At 46.6% G+C, this 27,791-nt stretch overlaps 1 protein-coding gene across 2 annotated transcripts; it reads right to left on the bottom strand.

Moving 5' to 3' along the window:
• On the bottom strand, positions 1 to 27,258 carry LOC112254240 (protein DDI1 homolog 2-like). 2 transcript variants are annotated; one of them, XM_024426608.2, is made up of 10 exons: positions 26,822 to 27,257; positions 26,221 to 26,350; positions 25,639 to 25,920; positions 20,217 to 20,343; positions 19,903 to 20,030; positions 12,061 to 12,189; positions 8,347 to 8,450; positions 4,834 to 5,026; positions 3,383 to 3,433; positions 2,460 to 2,774 (listed from the first exon to the last, which is right to left on the bottom strand). In XM_024426608.2, the coding sequence occupies exons 1-9, from the start codon at positions 26,957 to 26,959 to the stop codon at positions 3,423 to 3,425; spliced, it is 1,242 nt and encodes a 413-aa protein (XP_024282376.1). In that variant the 5' UTR covers positions 26,960 to 27,257; the 3' UTR covers positions 2,460 to 2,774; positions 3,383 to 3,422. The 2 variants fall into 2 exon arrangements, with proteins under 2 accessions (XP_024282375.1, XP_024282376.1); XM_024426607.2 differs by lacking the exon at positions 3,383 to 3,433 and having other exon boundaries at positions 1 to 2,774; positions 26,822 to 27,258.
• Between the last annotated feature and the right edge of the window lie 533 nt (positions 27,259 to 27,791).

Raw genomic sequence — 27,791 nt, 5'->3', positions numbered from 1 at the left:
TACAAAGAACCAGTTTTACTTTATTTGGGAGTTTAAATTGAGTACAAGAAAATCTAAATAATTAAACCTGCCACGATGTTGTTGGTATATGAATATGATCCAGATAATGCAATTTAAAAAAACAAAGTTGATAATGGATATATGAATGAATGATCTGACAGCTAGATAGGGTTGACTTGGACTGTGGGAGAGGTTTCCAGTTCTGCATGTATGATAGATGTCTGAAAGTGAACAGGAACTACCAAACCCCCTTTATTAATGACCATATCACATTTCCAAAGATGTTATACATGCTGTTATATTTGAAGACCTCATCCTTTACCTGCATCCCCAGAAATATTCAATACTCTTTAACTCCTTGGCTATGTTGATGTTCCTCTATCAACAAAGTCGTGCTGAAAGTAAGAGTGCTGCTTGATTTATTTTCTTGTGCAAGCTGTCTTAAACATAAACTCCCAGGTTCCCCAGCATTGGCAATAATCATATGACTGAGAGAATGTCATATTACATAATGCTAACAATCGGCAGAAAAAGACAAAAGATCAGCAGTTAGCAATGCTTCTTAAATGCAGTCATTTCCACAGTGTAATATGTTTACTGTCTGGTGGGTTTTATCAGAATCGGAGTAGAGTTAAAATCAAACATCAATTTAAAAACAAATTGTTTAGCAGAGCAATAATACTGCTGACAAATTGGACATTTTAACATAGTATTTTAGGTTCATCTTCAGCCCTTTAAACAAATGCCATTTCACATACAAATGTAAACATTTACCAACATTTTCTCGTCAATGGGGCAGTTCAATTGAGTTTAGAATAAAATACGCATATACAGGGTTAAACGAGGGGGGGGGGGAATTAAGGAAATCAATCTACCAATCTATAAAATCCATGAAATAGGCACCAACTACTGCTGCATGCAAACACAACTCCGATCATATTGGCTCAATCTAGGAACAAATAAGTTGTATGGTCTGTGAGAAACCAAGAGACAAAAAGCATTTCCCCTTTAGCATGTAGTGGCTGCGAGGCCAGGGGGGTTCAGATGTCACCAACAATAAGACAAGAGTACACATGAAACCCATGTTGACAAGAGCCTGGGTCTCCCATATGATTGTAATGTCGTGAGTGTCTAGGTGGGCACAGTGATCTTGCGGGCCAGCAGAGCCAGCAGAGCCAGCTCCACACAGCCCTGGGCCTGTTCCAGTGCCTCTGCAGCCTCCCTGGCAGAGAAGCCAGCTGTCTGGATCCTCTGGATGTGCTCAGCCGGAAACTGTTCGATAACGGGATGTGGAGCAGAGAAGAGAGGGGCTGGAGAGGAGGAGGGGTGTTGGGGGCCCAGGGCCTGAGGAGGGGAAGTGCGGGGCGAAAGGCCGGAGTCATCCTCAGGTGAACCCACAGCCATGGACAGAGGGCTCCGCTGTGTTGGCTCAGGATGGAGGCCGGGAGTGTCTGGGTTGTCAATGGCAGAGGCTCTCCCGTCTGCCACGCCCCTCCCCTGCTGCCCCTCCGGGGGCTCCCTGAACTCCAGGTCTGCTTGGAGTGAAGAGGGCGAGGGACTCTGGACCTCAGACACAGTCCCTCTGTTTTTACTGGCATCTAGCCCATACCCGTCAGCCCTCTTTTCCCCCCTGGAGTTGTCTGGACACTGTGGTTCTAGTTCTCCCTGACCCGCTCCTGGTTCAGCCTCTGCCCTGTCCCTAGTCTCCAGACTCTGCTCCTGGCCAGAGGTGCCTGGCAGGACACAGTCAGGAGGAGGCCCTCCATCAGACATAGCAGCAGCATGGTTGGCTTTGGCATCGCATGGTTCTGCACCAGCTATAATGGCAGTAGAGGGGGAGGGTTGTGTGGTGTTTTCAGGCGTCAGGGTTTGGGGCTCTGCGGTGGGGTTGTGGTTGTCGTTCACTCCGTCAGCGTCCTGTCTGTGTGAGGGGGAGCAGGAGACACTGCGGTCCTGGGGGGACAGGCCACAGCTGTTAGACACCAGCAGCTCATGGAGCTCCCGCAGGGCCTGGGCCAGAGATGGGATCTGGTCAGAGTTGGGACAGCGCTCCCCCTCTGGCTGGTCCCTCTCTGATTGCACAGTGCTCTGAGAGGAGGCAGGGGGAGACTCCATCTCTGCAGATGTGGATCCAGAAAGACAGGGCTCCAGGGTGAGTGATGGGGGATTAGAGATGGGACGGTGGGAACCCCTTTCTCCACTCTGCTGACTTGGGTTACTCAGACATGTCCAGTGATCTGTGGTGTTGACTGACATGTCCTCCTGCTCCATGGGCTGAATTGGGAGGCTTTCCTCTGGGAGGGGGGACAGGGAGCCATTATTTGCCTTCTCAGAGACACACATCTCTGGAGGGATCTGACTGTCTGAACCTCCCAGGGTGGGAGTGCCAGTCACAGACTTGTCTGCAGGAGGGGCGCATGTGGACAGATCCTGAGCCGGGGGAGTGGGGATGGTGGGTAGGAGTCGCTGGGTGGGGTTGGTAGGGCTTGGGTCTGAGAGAGGACTGAGGACTGCTTGGGTCTGAGAGGACTGTTGGGCTGTAGGTGGTATGTTCTGAGATGAGGGCCCAGGGATGGGGAGACCCAGGAAACCAGGCTGGGTTTGGCTCTGCCCTGGTGTTGGGGCCCCGGCCTGGCGCATGTAGGCTGGAGCAGACTGAGAACGGTCCAGGGCAAGGCTCCGGGGGTGACCAGGGGAAAGGGAGGACAGGGGCATGTTGTTCGGGGGTTTGAGTGTTGGGAATGGTGGGGATTCCGGTGAGGTAGTTTGTCCACCTGCAGTGTGAGGGTAGAGATCAGTTTTAGAATGAAACAGTAGTTGAACAACAATTGAAACCTGCTATGGACCAAAACACTCTTGTACACAACATGCATAGTTTGTCCATGCCAGCTTCTGAAATGAAACATGATATTGAAATGCAGAGATTTTAAAAGGGATAGTTTGAGATTTTGGCTACTTCCCGAGAGTCAGATGAACTCGTGGATACCATCAAATCAAAGTTTGTCATGTGCGGTGAATACAATAGGTGTGGACCTTACAGTGAAATGCTTACTTACAGGCTCTAACCAATAGTGCAAAAAATGTATTTTTATGTTATGTCAATGCGTCCAGTATAAAGGAAGTTAGCATGAGCACAATGCCTGGAAGTCTACAGGAACAGCTAGCATGCTTCATTGCCAAAATCTCTAACTATCCCTTTTAATCAGTGATTGCATCCTCTACTTCTTAAAATAAGTTGAAAAACATGGTAATGACTATTTATCAATAACATCGTACCGATATGTTTTTTTTTCTCCCAATAAGCCCAAAATACAATTTTGCAACAAAAAAGAGAATATGGGTGATAGACTTAGCATTTATTCTCTCTGTAGGTTTGCAGTACCTGGTTGGTAAGGCCCTCTCCAGCTGTCTTCACAAATGCATCAGTGCTGTCCTGCTCAGGGTTAGGCCACACACCACACATCATGCAAAGGGACGCAGAGAGTTAGCACTCGCACACAAAGCATGCACCACGCTGTCAGACTGTTCACAGTGGTGAACAGTGTCAGCCAAGATAACTTTATTTGACCAATGACCCTAGAGGTCACAGAGTGATCACAGGACCTGTCAGCTAACCTCTTCCATAAGCTAAAATGGTCCGCAGAGTGATTTTAGTGTATTTGTTTTACTTAGTTAAAGAAGAACTGTAAAACCAAATAAAGACTAAACACTAACTAGACTAAATCCAACCACAGGTCAGGTTTTGATTTCATACCTAGGTCTGATTTATAGAGCTTATTTTTGAGGTGATGGCATGCAGTGATCATGTATGTGATCAAATCAGGGGTTGGAACCGGTTTAGGGAACCTAACCAAAACAGAACCTGGAACAAAAGTGATCCATACTGTTCAGGGAACAGAACCGTTTAATAACATTATTTTACGTTCCAGACTCTCTTTTTCTAGTCCCACAACAAAAACGTAACAAAGTGCCTACGCAAAGCCATCACTCTGTCACTCAGAAACGTATTCCATCGTCAGCCTGCAACCTGGAAATCTTACCCTGTGCGTGTTTAGGCTACCTTCCCCTCCGAAGCATAGGCTACAGTACTGACATTACGAGCTTGATTCAGAAGATAGGGAGAGAGATTTTTAATTAGCCAGAGAAGAATGGATTAACTTTTTAAATGGTAGTTAAGGATACTATAGGCCTAGTTATCACTTAACGTTGAATTCATTACTTACAAAAAGACGTGTTTTTAATTCTGGTGTCGCTCTGCACACACAAGCAGTTAGCGAGCTCAAAGTACATTTCAAGTTCCTCCATTGAAGCCGCTCCTCTTTACGTATAATTGTCGGCCTAATTCAGATAATGCATGTCATAAGATGCCTTCAAGCCTCCTCCTCAACCCTCCCCCCACCTGCAAAATGTTGGTTGCATCTTCACCATAAGCAACACTTGACTGTCCATCACGCATGTAAACAACTAGCTTGCCTGTTCTATCCGCACTGATTGGTGAAGTAATTTAATGAGCTAAATGTAAGGAACAGAAAGGGATGATCTAAACCGTTATCTTTTTTGGGGTTCGAACCGGTTCAGAACTTTATTTTGCTGATTGGAATGAAACCCCCCACAAATTGTGGTTCTGTTCAGAATTAAACAATTGGAAAATAATTTTGGTTCCAACCCCTGCTGAGAATTCAGATGACTGCAGAAACAGGGCTCAGGAGTAAAGAAGCTAAATGCAAATGTGCTTTCTGGCTCATGTCTCTGCTGCAGTAATGTGCACTGCTTTAGAGTGTGCCGGCAGAGCTGAGGAATCACCATAGCCCTCTCCCTGACCTCGTTCCTTACCGCTCTCCTGTACAGATCTCTGAAGTGCCTCTGCCAGCTCTCGGTCTGCGATCTCATCTGGCTGGGCGTCCTCGCGCCCCTCGGGCCCGTATGCCAGCCGGGCACACTCTGGCAGCTCTGCCTCAGGCAGGAAGAGGGTCTCAGTGCCTGTTGTCCCGATCAGCAACGTGTTCTTTTTCAGGTCAATGGAACACTGAGGTAGCAGGATATATAGACAGAACAGTAGTTTAAACACAGGGATTAGTTAGGATGTCATCAGGATGTATTCAGACCCCTTCTTTTTCTGCATTTTGTTATGTTACAGCCTTATTCTAAAATTGATTTGTTTCCCCCCCCCTCAATCTACAAAACAAAAGAGAAAAAAAAGCTGAAATGACATTTACATAAGTAATCAGACCCTTTACTCAGTACTTTGTTGAAGCCCCTTTGACAGCAATTACAGCCTCGTGCCTTGTTGGGTATGACACTACAAGCTTGGCACATTTGTATTTAGGGAGTTTCTCCCATTCTTCTCTGCAGATCCTCTCAAGCTCTGTCAGGTTGGATGAGGAGCATCACTGCACAGCTATTTCCAGGTCTCTCCAGAGATGTTTGATAGGGTTCAAGTCTGGGCCACTCAAGAACACTGAGACTTGTCCCGGAGCCACTCCTGCATTGTCTTGGCTGTGTGCTTAGGGTCGTTGTCCTGTTGGAAGGTGAAACTTTGCCCCAGTCCGAGGTCCTGAGCAGGTTCATCAAGGATCTCTGTATTTTGCTCCGTCCATCTTTCCCTTGCTCCTAACTAGTCTACCAGTCCCTGCCGCTGAAAAACATCCTCACAGCATGATGCTGCCACTGACGACTATCCCAATGTCTGCCGAATTCTCTCTTTGCTTCGTTTTCCTTAATAGGATGTCGGTGGGCGGAGCGTCAGCGAAATGGACTCGAGTGTGTCCCGGGGATAAATACACCTTTCCCCCATTAACTGAGGAGACACTGTCCACGCAGACACTATTTTGGGTTGTGGCATTTTGTGGCTTGTTTATTTTGGCACCTCAACACCTCTCATGATCACCATCTATTCACGTAACCACTGATTACTGACTACACACACCATTGTTAATTGTATATAGTTTACTTTAGTTCATAAATATATTTTTGTTATTCCTTGAACTCTGTGTTGTCTCCCTTCTTGTTATGGGCTACTAACCGGTTCGTGACACCACCACCATGCTTCACCGTAGTGATGGTGCCAGGTTTCCTCTAGATGTGACACATGGCATTCAGGCAAAAGAGTTCAATCTTGGTTTCATCAGACCAGAGAATCTTGTTTCTCATGGTCAGAGTCCTTTCGGTGGCTCTCATGTGCCTTTCTGAGGAGTGGCTTCCATCTGGCCACACATCCATAAAGGCCTGATTGGTGGAGTGCTGCAGAGATGGTTGTCCTTCTGGAAGGAACTCTAGAGCCCTGTCAGAGTGACCATCAGGTTCTTGGTCACCTCCCTGACCAAGGTCCTTCACCCCCGATTGGGCAGTTTGGCTGGGCAGCCAGCTCAAGGAAGAGTCTTGGTGGCCACTGTGTTCTCGGGGACCTTAAATGCTGCAGACATTTTTTGGTACCCTTCCCCAGATCTGTGCTTCGACACAATCCTGTCTTGGAGCTCTACGAACAATTCCTTCGACCTCATGGCTTGGTTTTTGCTCTGAAATGCACTGTCAACTGTGGGACCTTATAAAGACAGGTGTGACAGGTCCAAATAAATTAGCAAACATTTCTAAAAACCTGTTTTCGCTTTGTCATTCTGGGGTATTGTGTGAGTAGATTGAGGATGTATTTTAAAAGAAGGCTAATGTAAAAAATAAATAAAAAATAAAAAGTGGAAAAAGGCAAGGGGTCTGAATACTTTCTGAATGCACTGTACAGTCGTGGCCAAAAGTTGAGAATGACACAAATATTAATTTTCAAAAACTCTGCTGCCTCAGTTTGTATGATGGCAATTTGCATATACTCCAGAATGTTATGAAGAGTGATCAGATAAATTGCAATTAAATTGCGAAGTCCCACTTTGCCATGCAAATGAACTGAATCCCCCCAAAACATTTCCACTGCATTTCAGCCCTGCCACAAAAGGACCAGCTGACATGTCAGTGATTCTCTCGTTAACACAGGTGCGAGTGTTGATGAGGACAAGGCTGGAGATCACTCTGTCATGCTGATTGAGTTCAAATAACAGACTGGAAGCTTCAAAAAGAGGGTGGGGTGCTTGGAATCATTGTTCCTCCTCTGTCAACCATGGTTACCTGCAAGGAAACACGTGCGTCATCATTGCTTTGCACAAAAAGGGCTTCACAGACAAGGATATTGCTGCTAGTAAGATTGCACCTAAATCAAACATTTATCGGATCATCAAGAACTTCAAGGAGAGTGGTTCAATTGTTGTGAAAATGGCTTCAGGGCGCCCAAGAAAGTCCAGCAAGCGCCAGGACCGTCTCCTAAAGTTGATTCAGCTGCGGGATCGGGGCACCACCAGTACAGATCTTGCTCAGGAATGGCAGCAGGCAGGTGTGAATGCACCTGCACGCACAGTGAGGCGAAGACTTTTGGAGGATGGCCTGGTGTCAAGGGTAGCAAAGAAGCCACTTCTCTCCGGGGGAAAAAAATAAAAATAAATCAGGGACACACTGATATTCTGCAAAAGGTACAGGGATTGGACTGCTGAGGAATGGGGTAAAGTCATTTTCTCTGATGAATCCCCTTTCCGATTGTTTGGGGCATCCGGAAAAAAGCTTGTCCGGAAAAGACAAGGTGAACGCTACCATCAGTCCTGTGTCATGCCAACAGTAAAGCATCCTGAGACCATTAATGTGTGGGGTTGCTTCTCAGCAAAGGGAGTGGGCTCACTCACAATTTTGCCTAAGAACACAGCCATGAATAAAGAATGGTACCAACACATCCTTCGAGAGCAACTTCTCGCAACCATCCAGGAACAGTTTGGTGACGAACAATGCCTTTTCCAGCATGATGGAGCACCTTGCCATAAGGCAAAAGTGATAACTAAATGGCTCGGGGAACAAAACATTGATATTTTGGGTCCATGGCCAGGAAACTCCCCAGACCGTAATCCCATTGAGAACTTGTGGTCAATCCTCAGAGGCGGGTGGACAAACAAAACCCCACAAATTCTGACAAACTCCAAGCATTGATTATGCAAGAATGGGCTGCCATCAGTCAGGATGTGGCCCAGAAGTTAATTGACAGCATGCCAGGGCGGATTGCAGAGGTCTTGAAAAAGGGTCAACACTGCAAATATTGACTCTTAGCATCCACTTCATGTAATTGTCAAAAGCCTTTGACACTTATGAAATGCTTGTAATTATACTTCAGTATTCCATAGTGACATCGAACAAAAATATCTAAAAGACACTGAGGCAGCAGACTTTGTGAAAATGAATGTGTCATTCTCAAAACTGTTGGCCACGACTGTATATGTGGTAGTGTTCATGGAAATGGAGGGACAGGAATAGGGATCTGACCTGATGTCTCTTGAGCATGTCCAGTCCAAGCAGCATGTCCATAGGTTGGTCCTCCAGGATGGAAAAGGAACAAGGCAGGAAGTCCCCTTCTATCTGGACCTGAGCTGGGTAGGGAAACACACACCTCACTTTTAGCCATTATCAGGTACAGATGCTACCATCAACATTTGCTGGAGGTTTGAATGTCTTTTCTTTCGACAGGTTGGATAAAACAAGGCAAACGTCGCAGGAGCCACTTGATTGTGGAGAAACACCCATTTTCAGTTTCTTCAACTAGCGCAGGCTAGTTAGACTCGTTTTCAGCCGGGCACTTTTTCCACCTAAAATTAACCAGGCTAATTATAAACAAATTAGATAGGGGGAAAAAAAGAGTCTGCCAAGCCCTCTCTCACTAGAATTAACGATATGCATATTCTATTGATCTATTGATAGGACAGGTGCTTGTCAGTCACAAGGTGAGCAATGACAGGGAAACACTGCTGGTTTGACAGTGCTGTCTCTCCCGCCTCTCGGTAGGTGTGTGTTGTGGTTGCAGTCAGATTTCTTTACACAGAGGGAGAGAGCATGAATTTGCACGTCCCATATAACGTGGCAATGATGAGTCAAAATCCACGTAACATATTGTTTTCTGGCACATTCATGCATTTTCTTTCACGTACAGGAACAATGTTGTCCCGCTGGCCCAGGGCCAGGAAAATCACATGTTGGACCAGTGGATCGTCAGTGATGTAACTTTTCAGCGCATTTTTGCATTCCAGTTCAACATTTACCTGCTCTGTCGCTGTCTACCATCGAAGACGACATGTGTAAATGTCATGCTATTTGTATTTGAGCAATATGATTGGCCGTTCATTCAAGCACCACCACACTCCTGCGAGTCAACTTCGAGCACGTGAGCAGTACATGAGTTGACGCCTTCACACCGCACACGCGTGCTGTCCAGAGCAACAAAAAACAAACAAACAAAAAAAACACACAAAAAAAAAAATCTGCCATCAATCTACTAGCTGAGCTTATTTATTTTAGGGAAAGTGATTAATAAAAGTAAACCTTCAATAGTTCACATACTAGCAAATTGCCAGCTACTGTTGCAAAAAGAAAGCTCCAAAAAGACACCTAGCATTCATCTTGGCTTACCCTACTGTAAGCCTAGTTGATCTCTCTCTTGGAACGTTTATCTTTAAGGGGCAGCATCCTATTTTCACATCTTCTCAAAATGACATTTTAGAAACTAAAAACGAATGCAACTAATACAATTCTAATGAGAGCAATGACTTGCATTGCTAAATTATTACACCGCTTTTAAATACAACCACCAAATATAGCCAATTAATAGCTGGGTATAGAGAGAGCATGCCAACTGATAGGGTCATGCAGGGCCTAATGCATTTAAAAACTACACCATGTTTGGGCCAGTATGAATTCTGTCCGGGCCAGTAGATTTTTGGCCAACTGGCCTGAGAGGGCCAGTGGGATTTATTTTTATGTTGGACCCTGGTATGTTTCATATGCAGCCATGGTGCTGGAGCATAGGCTATTTACTGTGCTTTAATTGACGAACAGAAAGCTTGACTAGTTCATAAAAGGTGTCAAACTGACTGATCTCATATCCTTGCCATTCATAAATCATACAATGTAGTTATATGTCCACGGTATCTCATCGGGACAAGTTACTTCAAGATTTTACTTGCCATACAGTCCTGACAAAGGGATACTTAGGGATTTTGGCAATGAAGCCCTTTATCTACTTCACCAGAGTCAGAGGAACTCATGGATACCATCTTTATGTGCGGTAATTTTGTGAGCCAATGCTAACTAGTGTTAGACATCCAGTTATTGCGCTATGGTCTCTACTAGCATGCAAGCAGTTACCATAGAGTTCGTCATTGTGCCAACGCCAGTTATTGCCAAAATCATGAAGTACCCCTTTAAATTGAGTGACTCGTCAGTAGCTTCCCGAATCTCATCGGTAAGAGAGACATTCATTTGGCTCCCTAATTTGTATACGGGTAATTATCTGCAGATAAATTATTAAAACATTCGATAAAAGCTAATCTTACTTACAGTCCAGTGAAAAAGTATTTGCCCCCTTTCTGATTGTCTTTATTTTGGCATATTTTTGATACTGAATGTTATCAGGTCAACCAAAACCTAATATTAGATAAAGGGAACTCATGATCAAACCAGAAAGGGGGCAAATACTTAATCACAACACTGCATGTGGTATTTTCTAAGATAGACAAAGGTTAATTAATATGGGGTTGGTCCCCCCTTTGCTGCTATAACAACCTCCACTCTTCTGGGAAGGCTTTCCAATAGATGTTGGAACATTGCTGGAGGGACTTGCTTCCATTCAGCCACAAGAGCATTCGTGAGGTCGAGTACTGTTCGGCAATGAAGCCTGGATCGCAGTCGGCGTTCCAATTCATCCCAAATGTGTTTGACGGGGTTGAGGTAGGGCTCTGTGCAGGCCAGTCAAGTTCTTCCACACGAATCTTGACAAACCATTACTGTATGGACCTTGCTTTGTGCACGGGGGCATTGTCATGCGGAAACAGGAAAGGGCCTTCCCTAACCTGTTGCCACAAAGCTGGAAGCACAGATTTGTCTAGAATGTCATGCTGTATGCTGTAGCGTTTTTCCCTTCATTGGAACTGGTTCGAGCCTAGCCAGAACCATGAAAAATAGCCCCAGACCATTATTCATCCTCCACCAAACTTTACAGTGTGAACTATGCATTCGAGCGGGTAACGTTCTCATGGCATAAGACAAACCCAGATTCGTCCATTGGACTGCCAGATGGTGAAGCGTGATTCACCACTCCAGAGAACGCGTTTCCAGTCCAATGACGGCGATCTTTACACCACCCCAGCCGACGCTTGGCATTGCGCATTGTGATCGCAGGCTTGTGTGTGGCTGCTCGGCCATGGAAACCCATTTCATGAAGCTTCCGATGAACAGTTCTTGTGCTGACGTTGCTTCCAGAGGCAGTTTGGAACTCGGTAGTGAGTTACAACTGAGGCTAGTCGATTTTTACCCGCTACAGCGGCTAAGCCATTGTTACTCCTAGACGTTTCCACTTCACAATAACATCACTTACAGTTGACCGGGGCAGCACTAGCAGGGCAGAAATTTGACGAACTGACTGTTGGAAAGGTGGCATCCTATGGCAGTGCCATGTTGAAAGTCACTGATTTCTTCAGTAAGGCCATTCTACTGCCAATGTTTGTCTATGGAGATCGCATGGCTATGTGCTGTATTTTATACACCTGTCAGCAACGGGTGTAGCTAAAATATCCGGATCTACTAATTTGAAGGGGTGTCCACATAGTGTACCTCTTAATAGGAAGCTTGAAGCCTGTGGAAGTCAGCAGACTCTTACATGATTCGTTAAAGGCCCAGTGCAGTCAGAATTAAGTTTCCAGTGTTTCAGCCATTTCATATTGTAAAAGAGCTGATGAAACTAACACTGGAAGTGTGAAAATGTGATCAGTGTTCTTTCCTGATAGTTGCTGGTTGAAAATACAATCTAGCATTAGAATGTACCACAGGGCATCAAAATGGAGCTTGTTCGGCAAAACTTTCGTAACCCCCGAGGGGGCCTGTCTGGCAATCTTTTCTATTTGGCTGGCTACTCCATGTGCTTGTGGAAAACACTGCCAAGATGTGCATCGTTTGGAAAGGTAATCTCTTTGAGACATGACCTATACCCACCCAAGTGGACTCTGCCAATGATCTTCTGGGTGCCCACTCCCTTGGCGATGCCAGCCCACCGTCGGTCCACCAGACGCATGATGTTACAGCGCTTGGCACACGCCTGACTCATGATGGTCATCTGGGCCCCTGGATGAGCGGGAGCAGTCAATGGGAGAGAGGGGTGAAAACAAATACAAGGAAGAGCTCTACCAACTCCATGAGAATCCTTTTTCAAATCATGCGAGAATTTTTCTTCACTTGAAATGGCAAACCAGTTAGGGTTAAACAGGAATATTTCTATAATGAACATGAGTTGAGGGTTACATCTTAAATATTAAAAAGGCATTAAACCTCCCTTATACCAAAATAATATCCAAACTGGTTTTCCAGCAGGCTACTACAGCCTTGTTTTAAGTGACTCAAAATCATTTTTTTTGGCATATCTGATTCGAATATGTGTTTCTTTTTCCTGCAGTCTGAACAGCCAAAAAGCACACGGAATCAGATATTTTAAGACACATTTCAAACCCCCTTTGAAGGTGGTTTGAAATAAGATGCAAATCTGATTCCTGGCCATGCGGCTTGGCTTGAATGGTTAAATCTGATTTATTTGCCCTCAAGTTATTTCTAGACTTATTTGGCATGTCTTGTTGCTTGCTAGCTACTGGGGTAGCTAACTAGCTTGTTAATTGCTTACAAACAAATAAGTGAATGTGCTAGAAAGCTAAACCGCTACCTAGCTAGCTAGTTGACTGCTATGGCTAGCCAAAAAGGACTCGTTTTGAAAGTTGGGTCATCTTAAAAAAAAAGTGTTCTTGCACTATGATTTTTAACATTCAACGCAACTGGATGACCATACGTACATATCCCAACCAGAAGCCATGGATTACAGGCAACATCCACATCGAGCTAAAGCTGCTGCTTTCAAGGAACAGGACACTAATTCGGACGCTTATAAGAAATCCTGCTATGCCCCCAGACGAACCATCAGACAAGCAAAGTGTCAATACAGGATTAAGATTGAATCCTACTCCACCAGCTCTGACGCTCGTCAGATGTGGCACAGCTTGAAAACTATTACGGACTAGAAAGGGAAACCCAGACACGAGCTGCTCATGGACGCGAGCCTACCAGACGAGCTAAATGCCCTTTTATGCTCATTTCGAGGCAAGCAACACGGAAGTGTGCATGAGAGCACCAGCTGTTCTGGATGACGTTGTGATAACACTCAAAGCATACGTGGACCAACTGGCAAGTGTCTTCACTGACATTTGGAACCTCTCCCTAACCTAGTCTGTAATACCTACATGTTTCAAGCAGACCACCATAGTCCCTGTGCCCAAGGAAGCGAAGGTAACCTGCCTAACTGATTACCACCTTGTAGCACTCACGCCGGTAGCCATGAAGAAGTGCTTTGAAAGGCTGGTCATGGCTCACATCAACAGCATCCTCCCAGATACCCTAGACCCACTCCAATTTGCATACCGCCCCAACAGATACACATATGATGCAAATTGCACTCCACACACTGCCCTTTCCCACATGGACAAAAGGAACAGCTATGTCAGAATGCTATTCAATGACTACAGCGCAGCGTTCAACAACATAGTGCCCACGAAGCTCATCACTAAGCTAAGGACCCTGGTACTAAACACCTCCCTCTGCAACTGGATCCTGGACTTCCTGATGGGCCACCCCCAGGTGGGAAGGGCAGGCAACAACATGTCTGCCACACTGATCCTCAACATTGGGGCCCCTCAGGGGTGTGTACTTAGTCCCCTTCTGTACTCCCTGTTCACCCACGGCTGCGTGGCCAAACACGACTCCAACACCATCATTAAGTTTGCTGACGACAACACTGGTAAGCCTGATCACCGACAACGATGAGACAGCCTATAGGGAGGAGGTCAGAGAACTGGCAGTGTGGTGACAAGACAACAACCTCAACCTCAATGTGAGCAAGACAAAGGAGCTGATTGTGGACTACAGGAAAAGGCGGGTGGAACAGGCCCCCATTAACATCAACGAGGCTGTAGTGGAGCGGGTCCAGAGCTTCAAGTTCCTTAGGGTCCACATCACCAACGAACTATCACGGTCCAAACACACCAAGACCGTCGTGAAGAGGGCACGACAAAACCTTTTCCACCTCAGGAGACTTCTTAAAAGATTTAGCATGGGTTCCCAGATCCTCAAAAGGTTCTACAGCTGCACCATCGAGAGCATGGTTGCATCACCGCCTGGTATGGCAACTGCTTAGCATCTGACCATAAGGCGCTACAGAGGTTAGTGTGTACGGCCCAGTACGTCACCGAGGCCAAGCTTCCTGCCATCCAGGACCTACATAATGGGCGGTGCCAGAAAAGCCCATAAAACTCAGTCACAGACCATTTTCTCTGCTACCGCACGGCAAGCGGTACCGGAGCACCAAGTCTAGGACCAAAATGCTCCGTAAACAGCTTCGACCCCCAAGCCACAAGACTGCTGAACAAATAATCAAATGGCCACCGGACTATTTACATTGACCCCCCCCCATTTGCTGCTATTCACAGTTTATCATCTATGCATAGTCACTTCAACCCTACCTACATGTACAAATGACTGCAACTAACCTGTACATTGACTCGGTACCCCCTATATATCGCCTCATTATTATCATGTTATTCTGTTACTTTTTATGATGTTTTACTTGAGTTAATTTGGTAAATATTTTCTTTACTCTTCTTGAACTGCACTGTTGGTTAAGGTCTTGTAAGTAAGCATTTCACGGTAAGGTCTACACTTGCTGTATTCGACGCATGTGACAAATAAAGTTTGATTTGATTTTGATTTGAACTGGGAAACATCCATGGCAGGCATTGTCGTAACCTTAGCTTGTTATATAATTTGAGGTATTGGAAGCACGAGCAACACCAATCAGCCTACACCACTGTGCACACACTTGTCGTTACTTGACAAACGAGAGTAGACATGTCGCCAAATGATTCCTGTCTGAACACACACACAAATCTGATATGGTCCCTTGTAACTTTTGGACAGTCAGTATCCCAAACCGGATTTGAAAAACAAAACTGATTTGAGCATTAAGGACTGGAGAGTGAACACTGCTTAAAAGGCACATCCAATGTTCATTGATGTTTTACATCAATTTCCATTATTAAAGTGGCTGGAGTTGAGTCAGTATGTTTGCAGGAGCCACTCAATGTTAGTGGTGGCTGTTTAACAGTCTGATGGCCTTGAGATAGAAGCCGTTTTTCAGTCTCTCGGTCCCTGCTTTGATGCACCTGTACTGACCTCGCCTTCTGGATGATAACGGGGTGAACAGTCAGTGGCTCGGGTGGTTGTTGTCCTTGCTGATCTTTATGGCATTCCTGTGACATCGGGTGGTGTAGGTGTCCTGGAGGGCAGGTAGTTTGCCCCCGGTGATGCGTTGTGCAGACCTCACTACCCTCTGGAGAGCATTACGGTTGTGGGCGGAGCAGTTGCCGTACCAGGCGGTGATACAGCCCGACAGGATGCTCTCGATTGAGCATCTGTAGAAGTTTGTGAGTGCGTTTGGTGACAAGCCAAATTTCTTCAGCCTCTTGAGGTTGAAGAGGCGCTGCTGCACCTTCTTCACAACGCTGTCTGTGTGGCTGGACCATTTCAGTTTGTCCATGATGTGTATGCCGAGGAACTTAAAACTTACTACCCTCTCCACTACAGTCCCGTCGATGTGGATAGGGGGGTGCTCCCTCTGCTGTTTCCTGAAGTCCACAATCATCTCCTTAGTTTTGTTGACGTTGAGTATGAGGTTATTTTCCTGACCCCACACTCAGAGGGCCCTCACCTCCTCCCTGTAGGCCGTCTCGTCGTTGTTGGTAATCAAGCCTACCACTGTAGTGTCATCCACAAACTTGATGATTGAGTTGGAGGCGTGCATGGCCACGCAGTCGTGGGTGAACAGGGAGTACAGGAGAGGGCTCAGAACACACTCTTGTGGGGCTCCAGTGTTGAGGATCAGGGGGGTGGAGATGTTAACTACCATCACCACCTGGGGGCGACCCGTCAGGAAGTCCAGTACCCAGTTGCACAGGGCGGGGTCGAGACCCAGGGTCTCGAGCTTGATGACGAGTTTGGAGGGTACTATGGTGTTAAATGCTGAGCTGTAGTCGATGAACAGCATTCTCTCATAGGTATTCCTCTTGTCCAGATGGGTTAGGGCAGTGTGCAGTGTGGTTGCGTCGTCTGTGGACCTATTGGGGCGGTAAGCAAATTGGAGTGGGTCTAGGGTGTCAGGTTGGGTGGAGGTGATATGGTCCTTCACTAGTCTCACAAAGCACTTCATGATGACAGAAGTGAGTGCTACAGGGCGGTAGTCGTTTAGCTCAGTTACCTTAGCTTTCTTGGGAACAGGAGCAATTGTGGCCCTCTTGAAGCATGTGGGAACAGCAGACTGGGATAAAGATTGATTCAATATGTCCGTAAACACACCAGTCAGCTGGTCTGCGTATACTCTGAGGACACGGCTGGGGATGCCGTCTGGGCCTGCAGCCTTGCGAGGTTTAACACGTTTAAATGTTTCACTCACTTCGGCTGCAGTGAAGGAGAGCCCACAGGTTTTGGTAGCGGGCCGTGTCAGTGGCACTGTATTGTCCTCAAAGCGAGCAAAAAAGTGATTTAGTCTGTCTGGGAGCAAGACATCCTGGTCCGCGACAGGGCTTGGTTTTCTTTTTGTAATCCGTAATTGACTGTAGACCCTGCCACATACCTCGTGTCTGAGCCGTTGAATTGCAACTCTACTTTGTCTCGATACTGACACTTCGCTTGTTTGATTGCCTTGCGGAAGGAGTAGCTACACTGTTTGTATTCGGTCATGTTTCCGGTCACCTTGCCCTGGTTAAAAGCAGTGGTTCGCACTTTCAGTTTCACGCGAATTCTGCCATCAATCCACGGTTTCTGTTTTGGGAATGTTATATCATAATGTCAGTGTTCAGATGGACCGACACACAAACAGTACTGTTAGGAGTAGAGGTCGACCGATTAATCGGAATGGCCGATTAATTACGGTTTTCATAACAAATCGTAAATCTGTATTTTGAGGCCGATTTTGCCGACTTAAAAATATATATATATAATTTTTTTACACACCTTTATTTAACTAGGCAAGTCAGTTAAGAACACATTCTTATTTTCAATGACGGCCTAGGAACGGTGGGTTAACTGCCTTGTTCAGGGGCAGAATGACAGATATTTACCTTGTCAGCGCAGGGATTCAATCTTGCACCATTACGGTTAACGAGTCCAACGCTCTAACCACCTGCCTCACGAGGAGCCCGCCTGTTACGCGAATGCAGTAAGAAGCCAAGGTAAGTTGCTAGCTAGCATTAAACTTATCGTATAAAAAACAATCATAATAACTAGTTATAACTACACATGGTTGATGATATTACTAGTTTATCTTGAGTGTCCTGCGTTGCATATAACCGATGCGGTGCGCATTCGCGAAAAAGGACTGTCGTTGCTCCAACGTGGACCTAACCATAAACCATCAATGCCTTTCTTAAAATCAATACACAGAAGTATTTATTTTTAAACCTGCATATTTAGCTAAAAGAAAGGTTAGCAGGCAATATTAACTAGAGTTCAACCGATTATGATTTTTCAACGCCGATGCCGATTATTGGAGGACCAAAAAAGCAGATACCGATTAAATCGGCCGATCTTTGTCATTTGTGTGTAATAATGACAATTACAACAATACTGAACGAACACATATTTTAACTTAATATAATACATCAAAATCAATTTAGCCTCAAGTAAATAATGAAACCTGTTCAATTTGGTTTAAATAATGTAAAAAGAAAGTGTTGGAGAAGAAAGTAAAAGTGCAATATGTGCTATGTAAGAAAGCTAATGTTTCCGTTCCTTGCTCAGAACATGAGAACATATGAAAGCTGGTGGTTCCTTTTAACATGAGACTTCAATATTCCCAGGTACGAAGTTTTTGGTTGTAGATATTATAGGAATTATAGGACTATTTCCCTCTATACCATTTGTATTTCATTAACCTTTGACTATTGGATGTTCTTATAGGCACTTTAGTATTGCCAGTGTAACAGTATAGCTTCTCCTCGCTCCTCCCTGAGCTCGAATCAGCAACACAACGACAACAGCCACCATCGAAGCAGCGTTACCCATGCAGAGCAAGGGGAACAACTACTAGAAGGCTCAGAGAGAGTGATGTTTGAAACGCTATTAGCGCGTGCTAACTAGCTAGCCATTTCACTTCGGTTACACCAACCTAATCTCGGGAGTTGATAGGCTTGAAGTCATAAACATTGCACTTTTACTTTCTTCTCCAACACTTTCTTTTTACATTATTTAAACCAAATTGAACATGTTTCATTATTTATTTGAGGCTAAATTGATTTTATTGATGTATTATATTAAGTTAAAATAAAAGTGTTCATTCAGTATTGTTGTAAAATTGTTATTACAAATCAATAAAAATAATGAATCGGCTGATCAATTAATCGGTATCGGCTTTTTGGGCCCTCCAACAAGTGGTATCAGTATCGGCATTGAAAAATCATAATCGGTCGACCTCTAATTTTAACCCTTGAGACATGGATTGTGTATGTGTGCCATTCAGAGTGTGAACAAAATATTTAAGTGCCTTTGAAAAGCGTATGGTAGCAGGTGCCAGGCACACCAGTTTGTGTCAAGAACTACAATGCTGCTGGGTTTTTCATGCTCAACAGTTTGTGTGTATCAAGAATGGTCCACCACCCAAAGGACTTCCAGCCAACTTGTCACAACTGTGGTAAGCATTGGAGTCAACATGGGCCAGCATCCCTGTGGAATGCTTTCAATACCTTGTAGAGTCCATGCCCTGACAAATTGAGGCTGTTCTGAGTGCATTGGGGGGGGGGTGCAAATGTTTTGTACACTCAAGTGCATATACACACTGAACAAAAATATAAATGCAACATGTCAAGTTTCATGAGCTGAAATAAAATATCCCAGAAATGTTCCGTACGCACAAAAAGATAATCAAATTATACATCCCTGTTAGTGAGCATTTCCCCTTTACCACAATAATCTGTCTACCTGACAGGTGTGGCATATCAATTAAACAGCATGATCGTTACAAAGGTGCACCTTGTGCTGGGCCACTAAAATGTACAGTTTTGTAACACAAAATGCAACAGATGTCTCAAGTTGAGGGAGCGTACAAATTGGCATGCTGACTACAGGATTGTCCAGCAGAGCTGTTGCCAGAATTGAATGTTAATTTCTCTACCATAAGCCACATCCAACATAGTTTTAGAGAATTTCGCAGTACATGCTATTGTCAACGTTGTGAACAGAGTACCCCCTGGTGGGAGTGTGGTTATGGTATGGGCATATAAATATATAAAAAAGGGGGATTAGAAATGATGCAGGTAATGTTATTTGATAGAATTTAAGTCCATCTGCTAATTTCATAGTAAGAGGGACATGAGAGACGTAGGAAAGATTAGGCAAAAACAGATGGGGCACATGTATGGAGTGCGGGCAAGCAAGTTCGAACAAATCTTTCTTTTTTTTTTTAAATCAAGAGATGTCAGAGGTGGTATAGAGAGAATATGAGTATGTGGATGAAAGAATGTGAAATAGTAGGGAGGAGCCAAGAAGGTTTACAGAGAATTGTAAAATATGGCTGTCTGAACAGTAGTGGATAGCTCGAATATCATCATGAGAGCAAAGCTGTCAAAACTAGCCAAGGAAAACTGTACTAGACACCACAAAACAAAACCCCTTGACTGAATTGTCTCCCTATTGCCCTAGTCAAAGAAGCCTATGCTTTGCACTGAGGAAGAAAATATTTGTATGCATTACCTGAGTCAACAAAAGCTTTCACATGGTACCCGTTGACTATACAGTTGATGTAGAGCATAACCACCTGGCCAAAGCTCTCTGGGGCCTCCTCCATTGCAATGGTCATGTTCTCCTCTACGTTGTGCTGCCTGAAGTACAAATGGTGTGTGATTATGTAAGGAAAGCAATTGTACATGAATACCTAGATTTCTCAAATAGTTCAGACAGAGGGCAAAATTCAATACGTAAACTATCACATTGTTTCCAGAAGAGACCCTGACTGAGGCCGTCTCTGACTCCAACCCTTCCCGTTCCCCTCTTAGCTGTGTGAGTACCTGATGTCCTCCTCTATCTTGGCCTGGGCCTCCATGTCAAATGGGTCCGCAGTCAGAAGTCGGATCCTCTCCTGCTCTCTGCGAGCCCGATCCTGCTGCTGCTCCAACAGCACTTTGGTGAAACGCTCTACGGGAGGCAGTCAGAAACATGATTAGAGCTCCTAGTTGAACACTTAAAGGGACACTTCGAGATTTTGGCAACGAAGCCCTTTATCTACTTTCCCAGAGTCAGATGAATTCATTGGTAGCATTTTTATGTCTCTGCATCCAGTATGAAGAAAGTTAGAGGTAGTTTTGCCAGCAAATGCTAATTAGTATTAGTGCAATGGCTGGATGTCTATGGTATCTACTAGCATGCTAGCAGTAACCAACTTCCTTATCAACTTCCTTCAAACTGCACGCAGAGACATAAAAATGGTATCCACGAGTTTGAAGGTTATGTATGTAACCACAGTTGAGCTATTTGGATCACTCCAATATATTGGTATCACTCTGCAGCGGAGGGATACATCTCAGGTGAGGATTTACAGATTTACTCCCGTGTCACGGCTGGGGTCCGCCCCTATATATAGACCCCATGGCCGCGACATACTTCCTCTACATAATTTCTGAGGCGCCTCTAGCACCGTAGAGGATTGGAGTGATCCAATATAGTGAAACATAATGAAGGTTACGTATGTAAACCGTATGTAAAATCTAGAGTCGGCTTTCTATTTCGGCAAAAAAGCCTCCTTCACTCACGCCGCCAAACTTACCCTAGTAAAACTGACTATCCTACCGATCCTTGACTTCGGCGATGTCATCTACAAAATTGCTTCCAACACTCTACTCAGCAAACTGGATGTAGTTTATCACAGTGCCATCTGTTTTGTTACTAAAGCACCTTATACCACCCACCACTGCGACCTGTATGCTCTAGTCGGCTGGCCCTCGCTACATATTCGTCGCCAGACCCATTGGCTCCAGGTCATCTGCAAGTCCATGCTAGGTAAAGCTCCGCCTTATCTCAGTTCACTGGTCACGATGGCAACACCCACCCGTAGCACGCGCTCCAGCAGGTGTATCTCACTGATCATCCCTAAAGCCAAAACTTCATTTGGCCGCCTTTCGTTCCAGTTCTCTGCTGCCTGTGACTGGAACGAATTGCAAAAAAATCGCTGAAGATGGAGACTTTTATCTCCCTCACCAACTTCAAACATCTGCTATCTGAGCAGCTAACCGATCGCTGCAGCTGTACATAGTCTATCGGTAAATAGCCCACCCATTTTTACCTACCTCATCCCCATACTGTTTTTATTCATTTACTTCTCTGCTCTTTTGCACACCAATATCTCTACCTGTACATGACCATCTGATCATTTATCACTCCAGTGTTAATCTGCAAAATTGTAATTATTCGCCTACCTCCTCATGCCTTTTGCACACAATGTATATAGACTCTCTTTTTTTTCTACTGTGTTATGGACTTGTTAATTGTTTACTCCATGTGTAACTCTGTGTTATCTGTTCACACTGCTATGCTTTATCTTGGCCAGGTCACAGTTGCAAATGAGAACTTGTTCTCAACTAGCCTACCTGGTTAAATAAAGGTGAAATATTTTTTTTTTTTTAAATGTAACCACGGTTATGTGAGCTATATGGATCACTCCAATATTGGTATACCCGTACCAGATTAGTCTGTGCTAGAGGGACCTGGCCAGCCAGCGGCAAAGTCCCAGCGCAGGACCGAGACGCAGGGGCCATCTATGTGGAAGGCGGGTCCCGGCACAGTCCCCAATAGGTGAGGCAATGCTCAGGACCGCTGAACCAACCGCAGAGGGAGGTGTCACATTTACCCGATAGTACCTAGCAAAGGTGCAAGAGGAAGTCTAGCTGGCCGCAGTACAGATATCAGCGAGGGGCACTCCTCTCAGTAGAGCCCAGGACGCAGCCACACCCAGTGTTGAATATGCCACCACAGATCCCAGCACTGGCCTGCCAGCCAGGCGGTATGCCGTCATAACCGTTTCCACGATCCAGTGAGAGAGACTCTGCTTTGATAGCCCAGCCCCCAGGACTCTCTCACCATAGCAGACAAAGAGCTGGTCTGTTGTTCTCACTGACCGTGGCTGATCCACATAGGCAGCCAGTGCCCTCACAGGACACAGCATGCCGGAGGGAGGCCCAGACTCTCTCGTCACTGCAGGGAGGTTGTAAGCAGACAGGATAAAAAAGGAAGTTCACATGCATGTCTGACAGCACCTTCAGGAGGAATCAAGGGTTGGGGCGGAGAGATATACTCCTCCCCCCGGGGTCCATCCGGTAGCACTCAGAACTTACTGGAAGAGCATGGAGCTCACCCACCCTCTTCATGGAAGTAATCGCTACCAAGAAAGTCACCTTTATAGAGAGGTGTTTCAGAAAGGCGGCTTTGCCAAAGCTGCCAATACCACATCCAGATCCCAGCTCGACAGAGAGCGGGTTCTAGCTGGACTCAGGCGACAAATCCCCTTCATAAATCTGTAGACAAAGGGATAGCACCCTACTGACCTGTCCATCCACCCCGCATGGCAGGCAGATATAGCGGCCAAATATCCTCTCAGTGTAGAGGCTGCCAAGCCCTCATCAAAGTGAGACTGCAGGTATTGGAGGACATACTACACCCTGCATTACTCGGGCACAACCTTAATACCAGAACAACCGCCAGCGCAACTGGTATGCTGCGGTTGTAGCCGGCGCCCTTGCGTTCTGCATGGTGTTCATTACACCCTCCTGTAGTCCTAACATGGACCATTGTGGGCTTGGCCACTGAACGGCACGGCCTCGGATGCCACAGAGTTCCTCAGGCCGGTCTCAGGGGAAGTTTCCAAGGTGTCCCAAACAACAGCGACAGGAGAAGACTGAACCAGGGTCGTCTGGGCCAGTATGGGGCCACCAGAAGCAGACGATGCTCAACCTGGTCCTGTCCAGCACAGCCTGGATCAGAGAAAAGGGGGGAATGCGTAAAGCTCCAGCTCAATCCTGAGCCAGAGCATCCAGGTGGCGCCCTGGTGGCGCCGACATGGAGAACCACAGGGGGTAGTGCACATTGTCCAGGGAAGCAAATAGGTCTGCCTGTGCCCTCCCGAACTTGTCCCACAGGTGCTGCACCACCTGGGGATGTAGGCTCCAGTCCCAAAGTGGCAGGCCCTCCCTCGAGAGGATATCCACTGCCACATTCAGGAAGCCAGGTCTATGCGCTGCACGTATAGTCACTAGATGTCCCTGAGCCCAGAGAAGGAGCTCCTGTGCCATAAGGAGGAGGCTGTGCGACCTCAGTCCACTGCGGTGTTGTGGAAGGAAAGACTTCAGGACCAGCAGTACAGCTCAGAGCTCTAGTGTATTGATGCGCCTGCCGCTCCAAGGGGGTAGCCAACAGCCGCTGGCTGACCTGCCCTTGGTCACACCCCCCCCAGCCGAACTGGGAGGCGTCTGTGCTGACCAGCTCCCGGCATCACATCCTCAGCATCTCCCCCCCACCTAAGAGAAAGGAGTGACAGAGCCACCTCAACAATGCCCTGAGGCACTGTATGGTCACCCACAGCTGGCGGTGACGGTGGCGCTTCAGTTGCAGCCGGTGGGAGTTGAACCACCATTGAAGAGGCCGGAGATGGAGCAGGCCCAGGGGAATCAACAACGAGGACGCCGTCAGCAAGCCCGACAGGCGTTGGCAGGTTAGGACGGATACCATCCGCCCCTGCCGTAAGTGTTCGAGGCAAGATAAGATTCCTGAACCCTTCTGGTGGGCAGGCGTGCTCTCATGAGGACTGAGTCCAGTTCCATGCCAATGAAGGCCACCCTCTGGGTTGGCGTCAGACGACGACTCTTGTCATTTACAGTAATGCCCAGCCTGCCGATGTGGGTCAGGAGCATGTCTGTCTGACAGGACCTGAGTCCTGGTTGGGGCACAAATCAGCCAATCGTCCAGGCAATTGAGGATCAACAACCCTCGGGACGTGAGAGGTGCCAGGACAGCGTCCATGCACTTTGTGAAAGTGCGGGGTGCCAAGGAGAGGCCGAAGGGAAGAACCATGAATTCGTAAGCCCTCGCATCGAAAGTGAATCAGAGGTATGCCAATGAGCTGGGTGATCAGGGACATGGAAATACGCATCCCTTAGGTCCAGCGTCACAAACCACTGATCCCTGGACAGGCCTGCAACGCGCAGACTGGGGACAGCACGTGGAACCTCTCTACCTTTAAGTACCCATTGAGGTAGCGGAGGTCCAGAATCGGTCGTAATCCTCCATCTCTTTTTGGGACCACAAAATAAGTGGAGTAGAACCCACCTACACGTTCTTAACTCTTGATCCTGCGGATGGCAACCTTGTCCAGGAGTGAGGAGATCTCTAGCCGCAGGGTTTTCTTCATGGGGTCGGCCACCGCGGTGACACCAAGGCCCCTGAAGGACGGTGGCCGGCACCGGAATTGGAGTCGGTACCCCTCGAGCATTGTGGACAACACCCATTAGGACTCCACATACTCCTCCCACTTTGCCCTTTGAGACCAGGAGAAGTGGCCGAGGCAGGGTGTGTCAGGGGTTTTGCCGGGGCCCGTCTGTGCATGAGGCGGCATGAACGGTCTCCTGCTCTGGAGAGCAGCTGGCAGATGGGATTGGGCCAGCCACCTGCGCCATGGCCGTCCGTTGGAGCGGGCCACATCCCTCTGGAGCAGGGAAAGCTGGCGAGACACCTCCATCGCCTCCCGGAGGAGCTCTTCTGTGCCCCCCTGCAGCTGGGACAACAGTCTGCAGGTAGGCCTGCAGCAGCATGGCCGTGTTGGTAAGGCAGCCAAGAGATCAGAGGGTCCCATAGGTGGCTTTCAAGTCCGCATCAAAGACTCTGGGGGGTCCCGGCTTCAGTCGCGGTGACATGGCGCGGTGACAGCATGTTAAGATACAGATCAACCGTGCGCAGCGAGTGGAGCACTCAAGAGGGGGGGCTGGCCATGTGGCCAGCTGCTCCAGGCTGCAAACAGCCAGTGAGTATACTTCCATGCAAGATATTGCACTACCAGTGACTTACCAAGCAAATTTCAGAGACTTTGTACCTCAAACCATACAGACGTGCGCCGAGAAAATGAAAGAGAACGTGTGTCGCAGCCATGGGGTCTATATATAGGGGCGGATCCCAGCCGTGACACAGGTGTACACGGGAGTAAATCTGTAAATCCTCACCTCGGATGTATCCCTCTGCTGCGGACTGATACCAATATATTAGAGTGATCCAATATAGTGAAACATAACAGCCTACTCTGGGGAAGTAGATAAAGGGCTTAATTTCAAAGATCCTGATATATCCCTTTAAGACCCATTATTCGCATTGATATCTAACCAAAGCCTTTATAATGACAAGATAATCAACATCGAAAGAGAAGGGTTGATGCTATCCCCTATCCCCACGTACCCAGGTCTCCACTCAATAAGGCTTCAGCCAATGGTGGATTGCGCTCCTTGAGCAGGGACAGCTCGTGTGGATTGGCCAAGAGCATCTGCTGCAGTAAGGCGGGGTCATCCAGACCCTGAGGAGAGGAGGCGGAGCCCGGTAGGGATGGGGGTGCAGCAGGGGGTGGAGAGCGCTGCTGTTGTGAGGTTGGGGCCTGTTGCTGCTGTCTACGAGTGAACCGTTGACTGGAACCAGAAGAAGTGCCGGGGACTGCGATGGAACTGAAGTCAATACGTGGGAGACCTGGGGGAGGGAGAAGAGACAGGGAGGGTAGGAGAGTATGAGCACGACAGGGGGTTCCAGGTTCAGTAAGATGATGCCAGGTAGACAACTGGGCTGAGATAATAACAGTGAGCCACTACTGAGGACCAATAAATAACGAAAAATGTGAGAGCTGAAGTGCAAGGTTAATAGGTCTGTTAACCACTCCGGGACGCCAAACTCTCACTAGAGCAGCTGGACTCCTCCCATAATTCCAACCTTGTAACAGAGCAGCGATAGAACCGGTGCGAAATCTGTCTCGCCCAACAGTGTTGACTTTACCTGGGAAGGCTGATTGTGCTGGTGGTGGCCTTCGGTCTGCCTGTCTAAGCACCACGACATCTCCATCCTTAAGTCCATAGGTCCCTAAAGCACGGGTCAGGTCTTTCAGAGGCTGTTCTGCATATGTGATCTGAAGAGAGGGAAGGGTCACAGGGGAAAAAAATAAACATTCTCTTTCCACACTAGACGAAAAATAAAAAGACAAATTAAAACGCTGTCTGATGGCCAGACCACCTCGATCAGTTAGCTAGGTTACTAATCAAAAAGTGGCAAGCAAAGCACTGGACAGCTTGACATGTAATGTTATAGGAGTCAGTAGAAGTTGTGTTCTCAGACGGTTGACATGATCATAGGCTAGCAAAGTTGGCTAATAACTAAGGTACAACTAACGTTAGCTAGCGACCAGACGAACAATACAGTTAATTCTGACTAGCAAAGGCAATATATTATTCCTAGCTAGCTACTACTGTCAAGTCTGTCTGGATAATTAAAATGTTGAATTAACTAACTGGTTGACATAAAACAATCGCTTAATGTAACGTTAGCTACTACCACGTTTATGCTAAGCCAACTAGTTAGCATGTTTTAGCTAGTGGTTCACCTGAATTTCCCCAGCAGGGATTCCTGATTCTAGTTCACACAGAGCAACAAAATCTCTAAGTTCAAGCTCTGGAGACACATCGAGAGAAAATGTGATTTCCGAGCGGTCATTCGGGGCGCAGAAAACGGTTACCAGCATCGCGCTTTTGGGCAGGGTCTCTTGAACCCGCTAGTCACTTGCAGTTTGTTGACACTAGCTAGCGTGTTAGCAAATTTTCCGTGGCTATAATGTCAGTATCGTTGTGAACGCAAAGTTCTGTTTCAGTCAAACGCTCAACAAAGACAATTTAATATGACATATTGACGTATTCACGGATAGTAGCTAGCTAGGTACATACACCACGGACTGCTGTGTCTTATCAAATATTGTTAACTAGCCTATGTTTCTCATTGACGTATTCTTCTTCTTCGTGTGAATTTCCGGCAGACGAGACGCTGTCTTCTTCTTTCTTGTGAGGGTTTTTACTGCGGACTACAATCCCAAAAGGTGTATTGCCGCCACCAACTGGACGGGTTAAAAAATATATATATGTACAAGTAAATCCATACGTAATAGTGAAACTAACTTAATCAACCCTAATAAAAATAGTACTGTAATGAAACAGGGAGGGAGCAGGTCTCGAACCCTCGACCTACTAGCCCGAAGTCCAGCGCGCTATCGAATGAGACGCAAAAGCATGCTCGTGCGGCAGAGTCGATATCCGCGCGTATAAACCCAGGGTCGTTACAGTACATTACCAAAACAAACAAAACTCCCACTTCTTCCTTCTTTTAATTCTCCATATCTCCCTTCTCAGGCTCCTGAGAGGGTGGTGCGGCTTGTGCCATTATTCCATGCAACTCCTTCGCTGAGAAATCTTTCAGCCCCAGGAACCTCTCCGCAGCATCCACTATGACTTCTATCTTCCTGGATCTTCTCTCCACCTTGGCAGTGTCATTAATTACCATAGCTATAACTGCCACAACGACCA

The sequence above is a fragment of the Oncorhynchus tshawytscha genome, linkage group LG07 (assembly GCF_018296145.1).
Source record: "Oncorhynchus tshawytscha isolate Ot180627B linkage group LG07, Otsh_v2.0, whole genome shotgun sequence".
NCBI lineage: Eukaryota > Metazoa > Chordata > Actinopteri > Salmoniformes > Salmonidae > Oncorhynchus > Oncorhynchus tshawytscha.
This window is presented reverse-complemented; position numbering and strand designations above follow the sequence as displayed.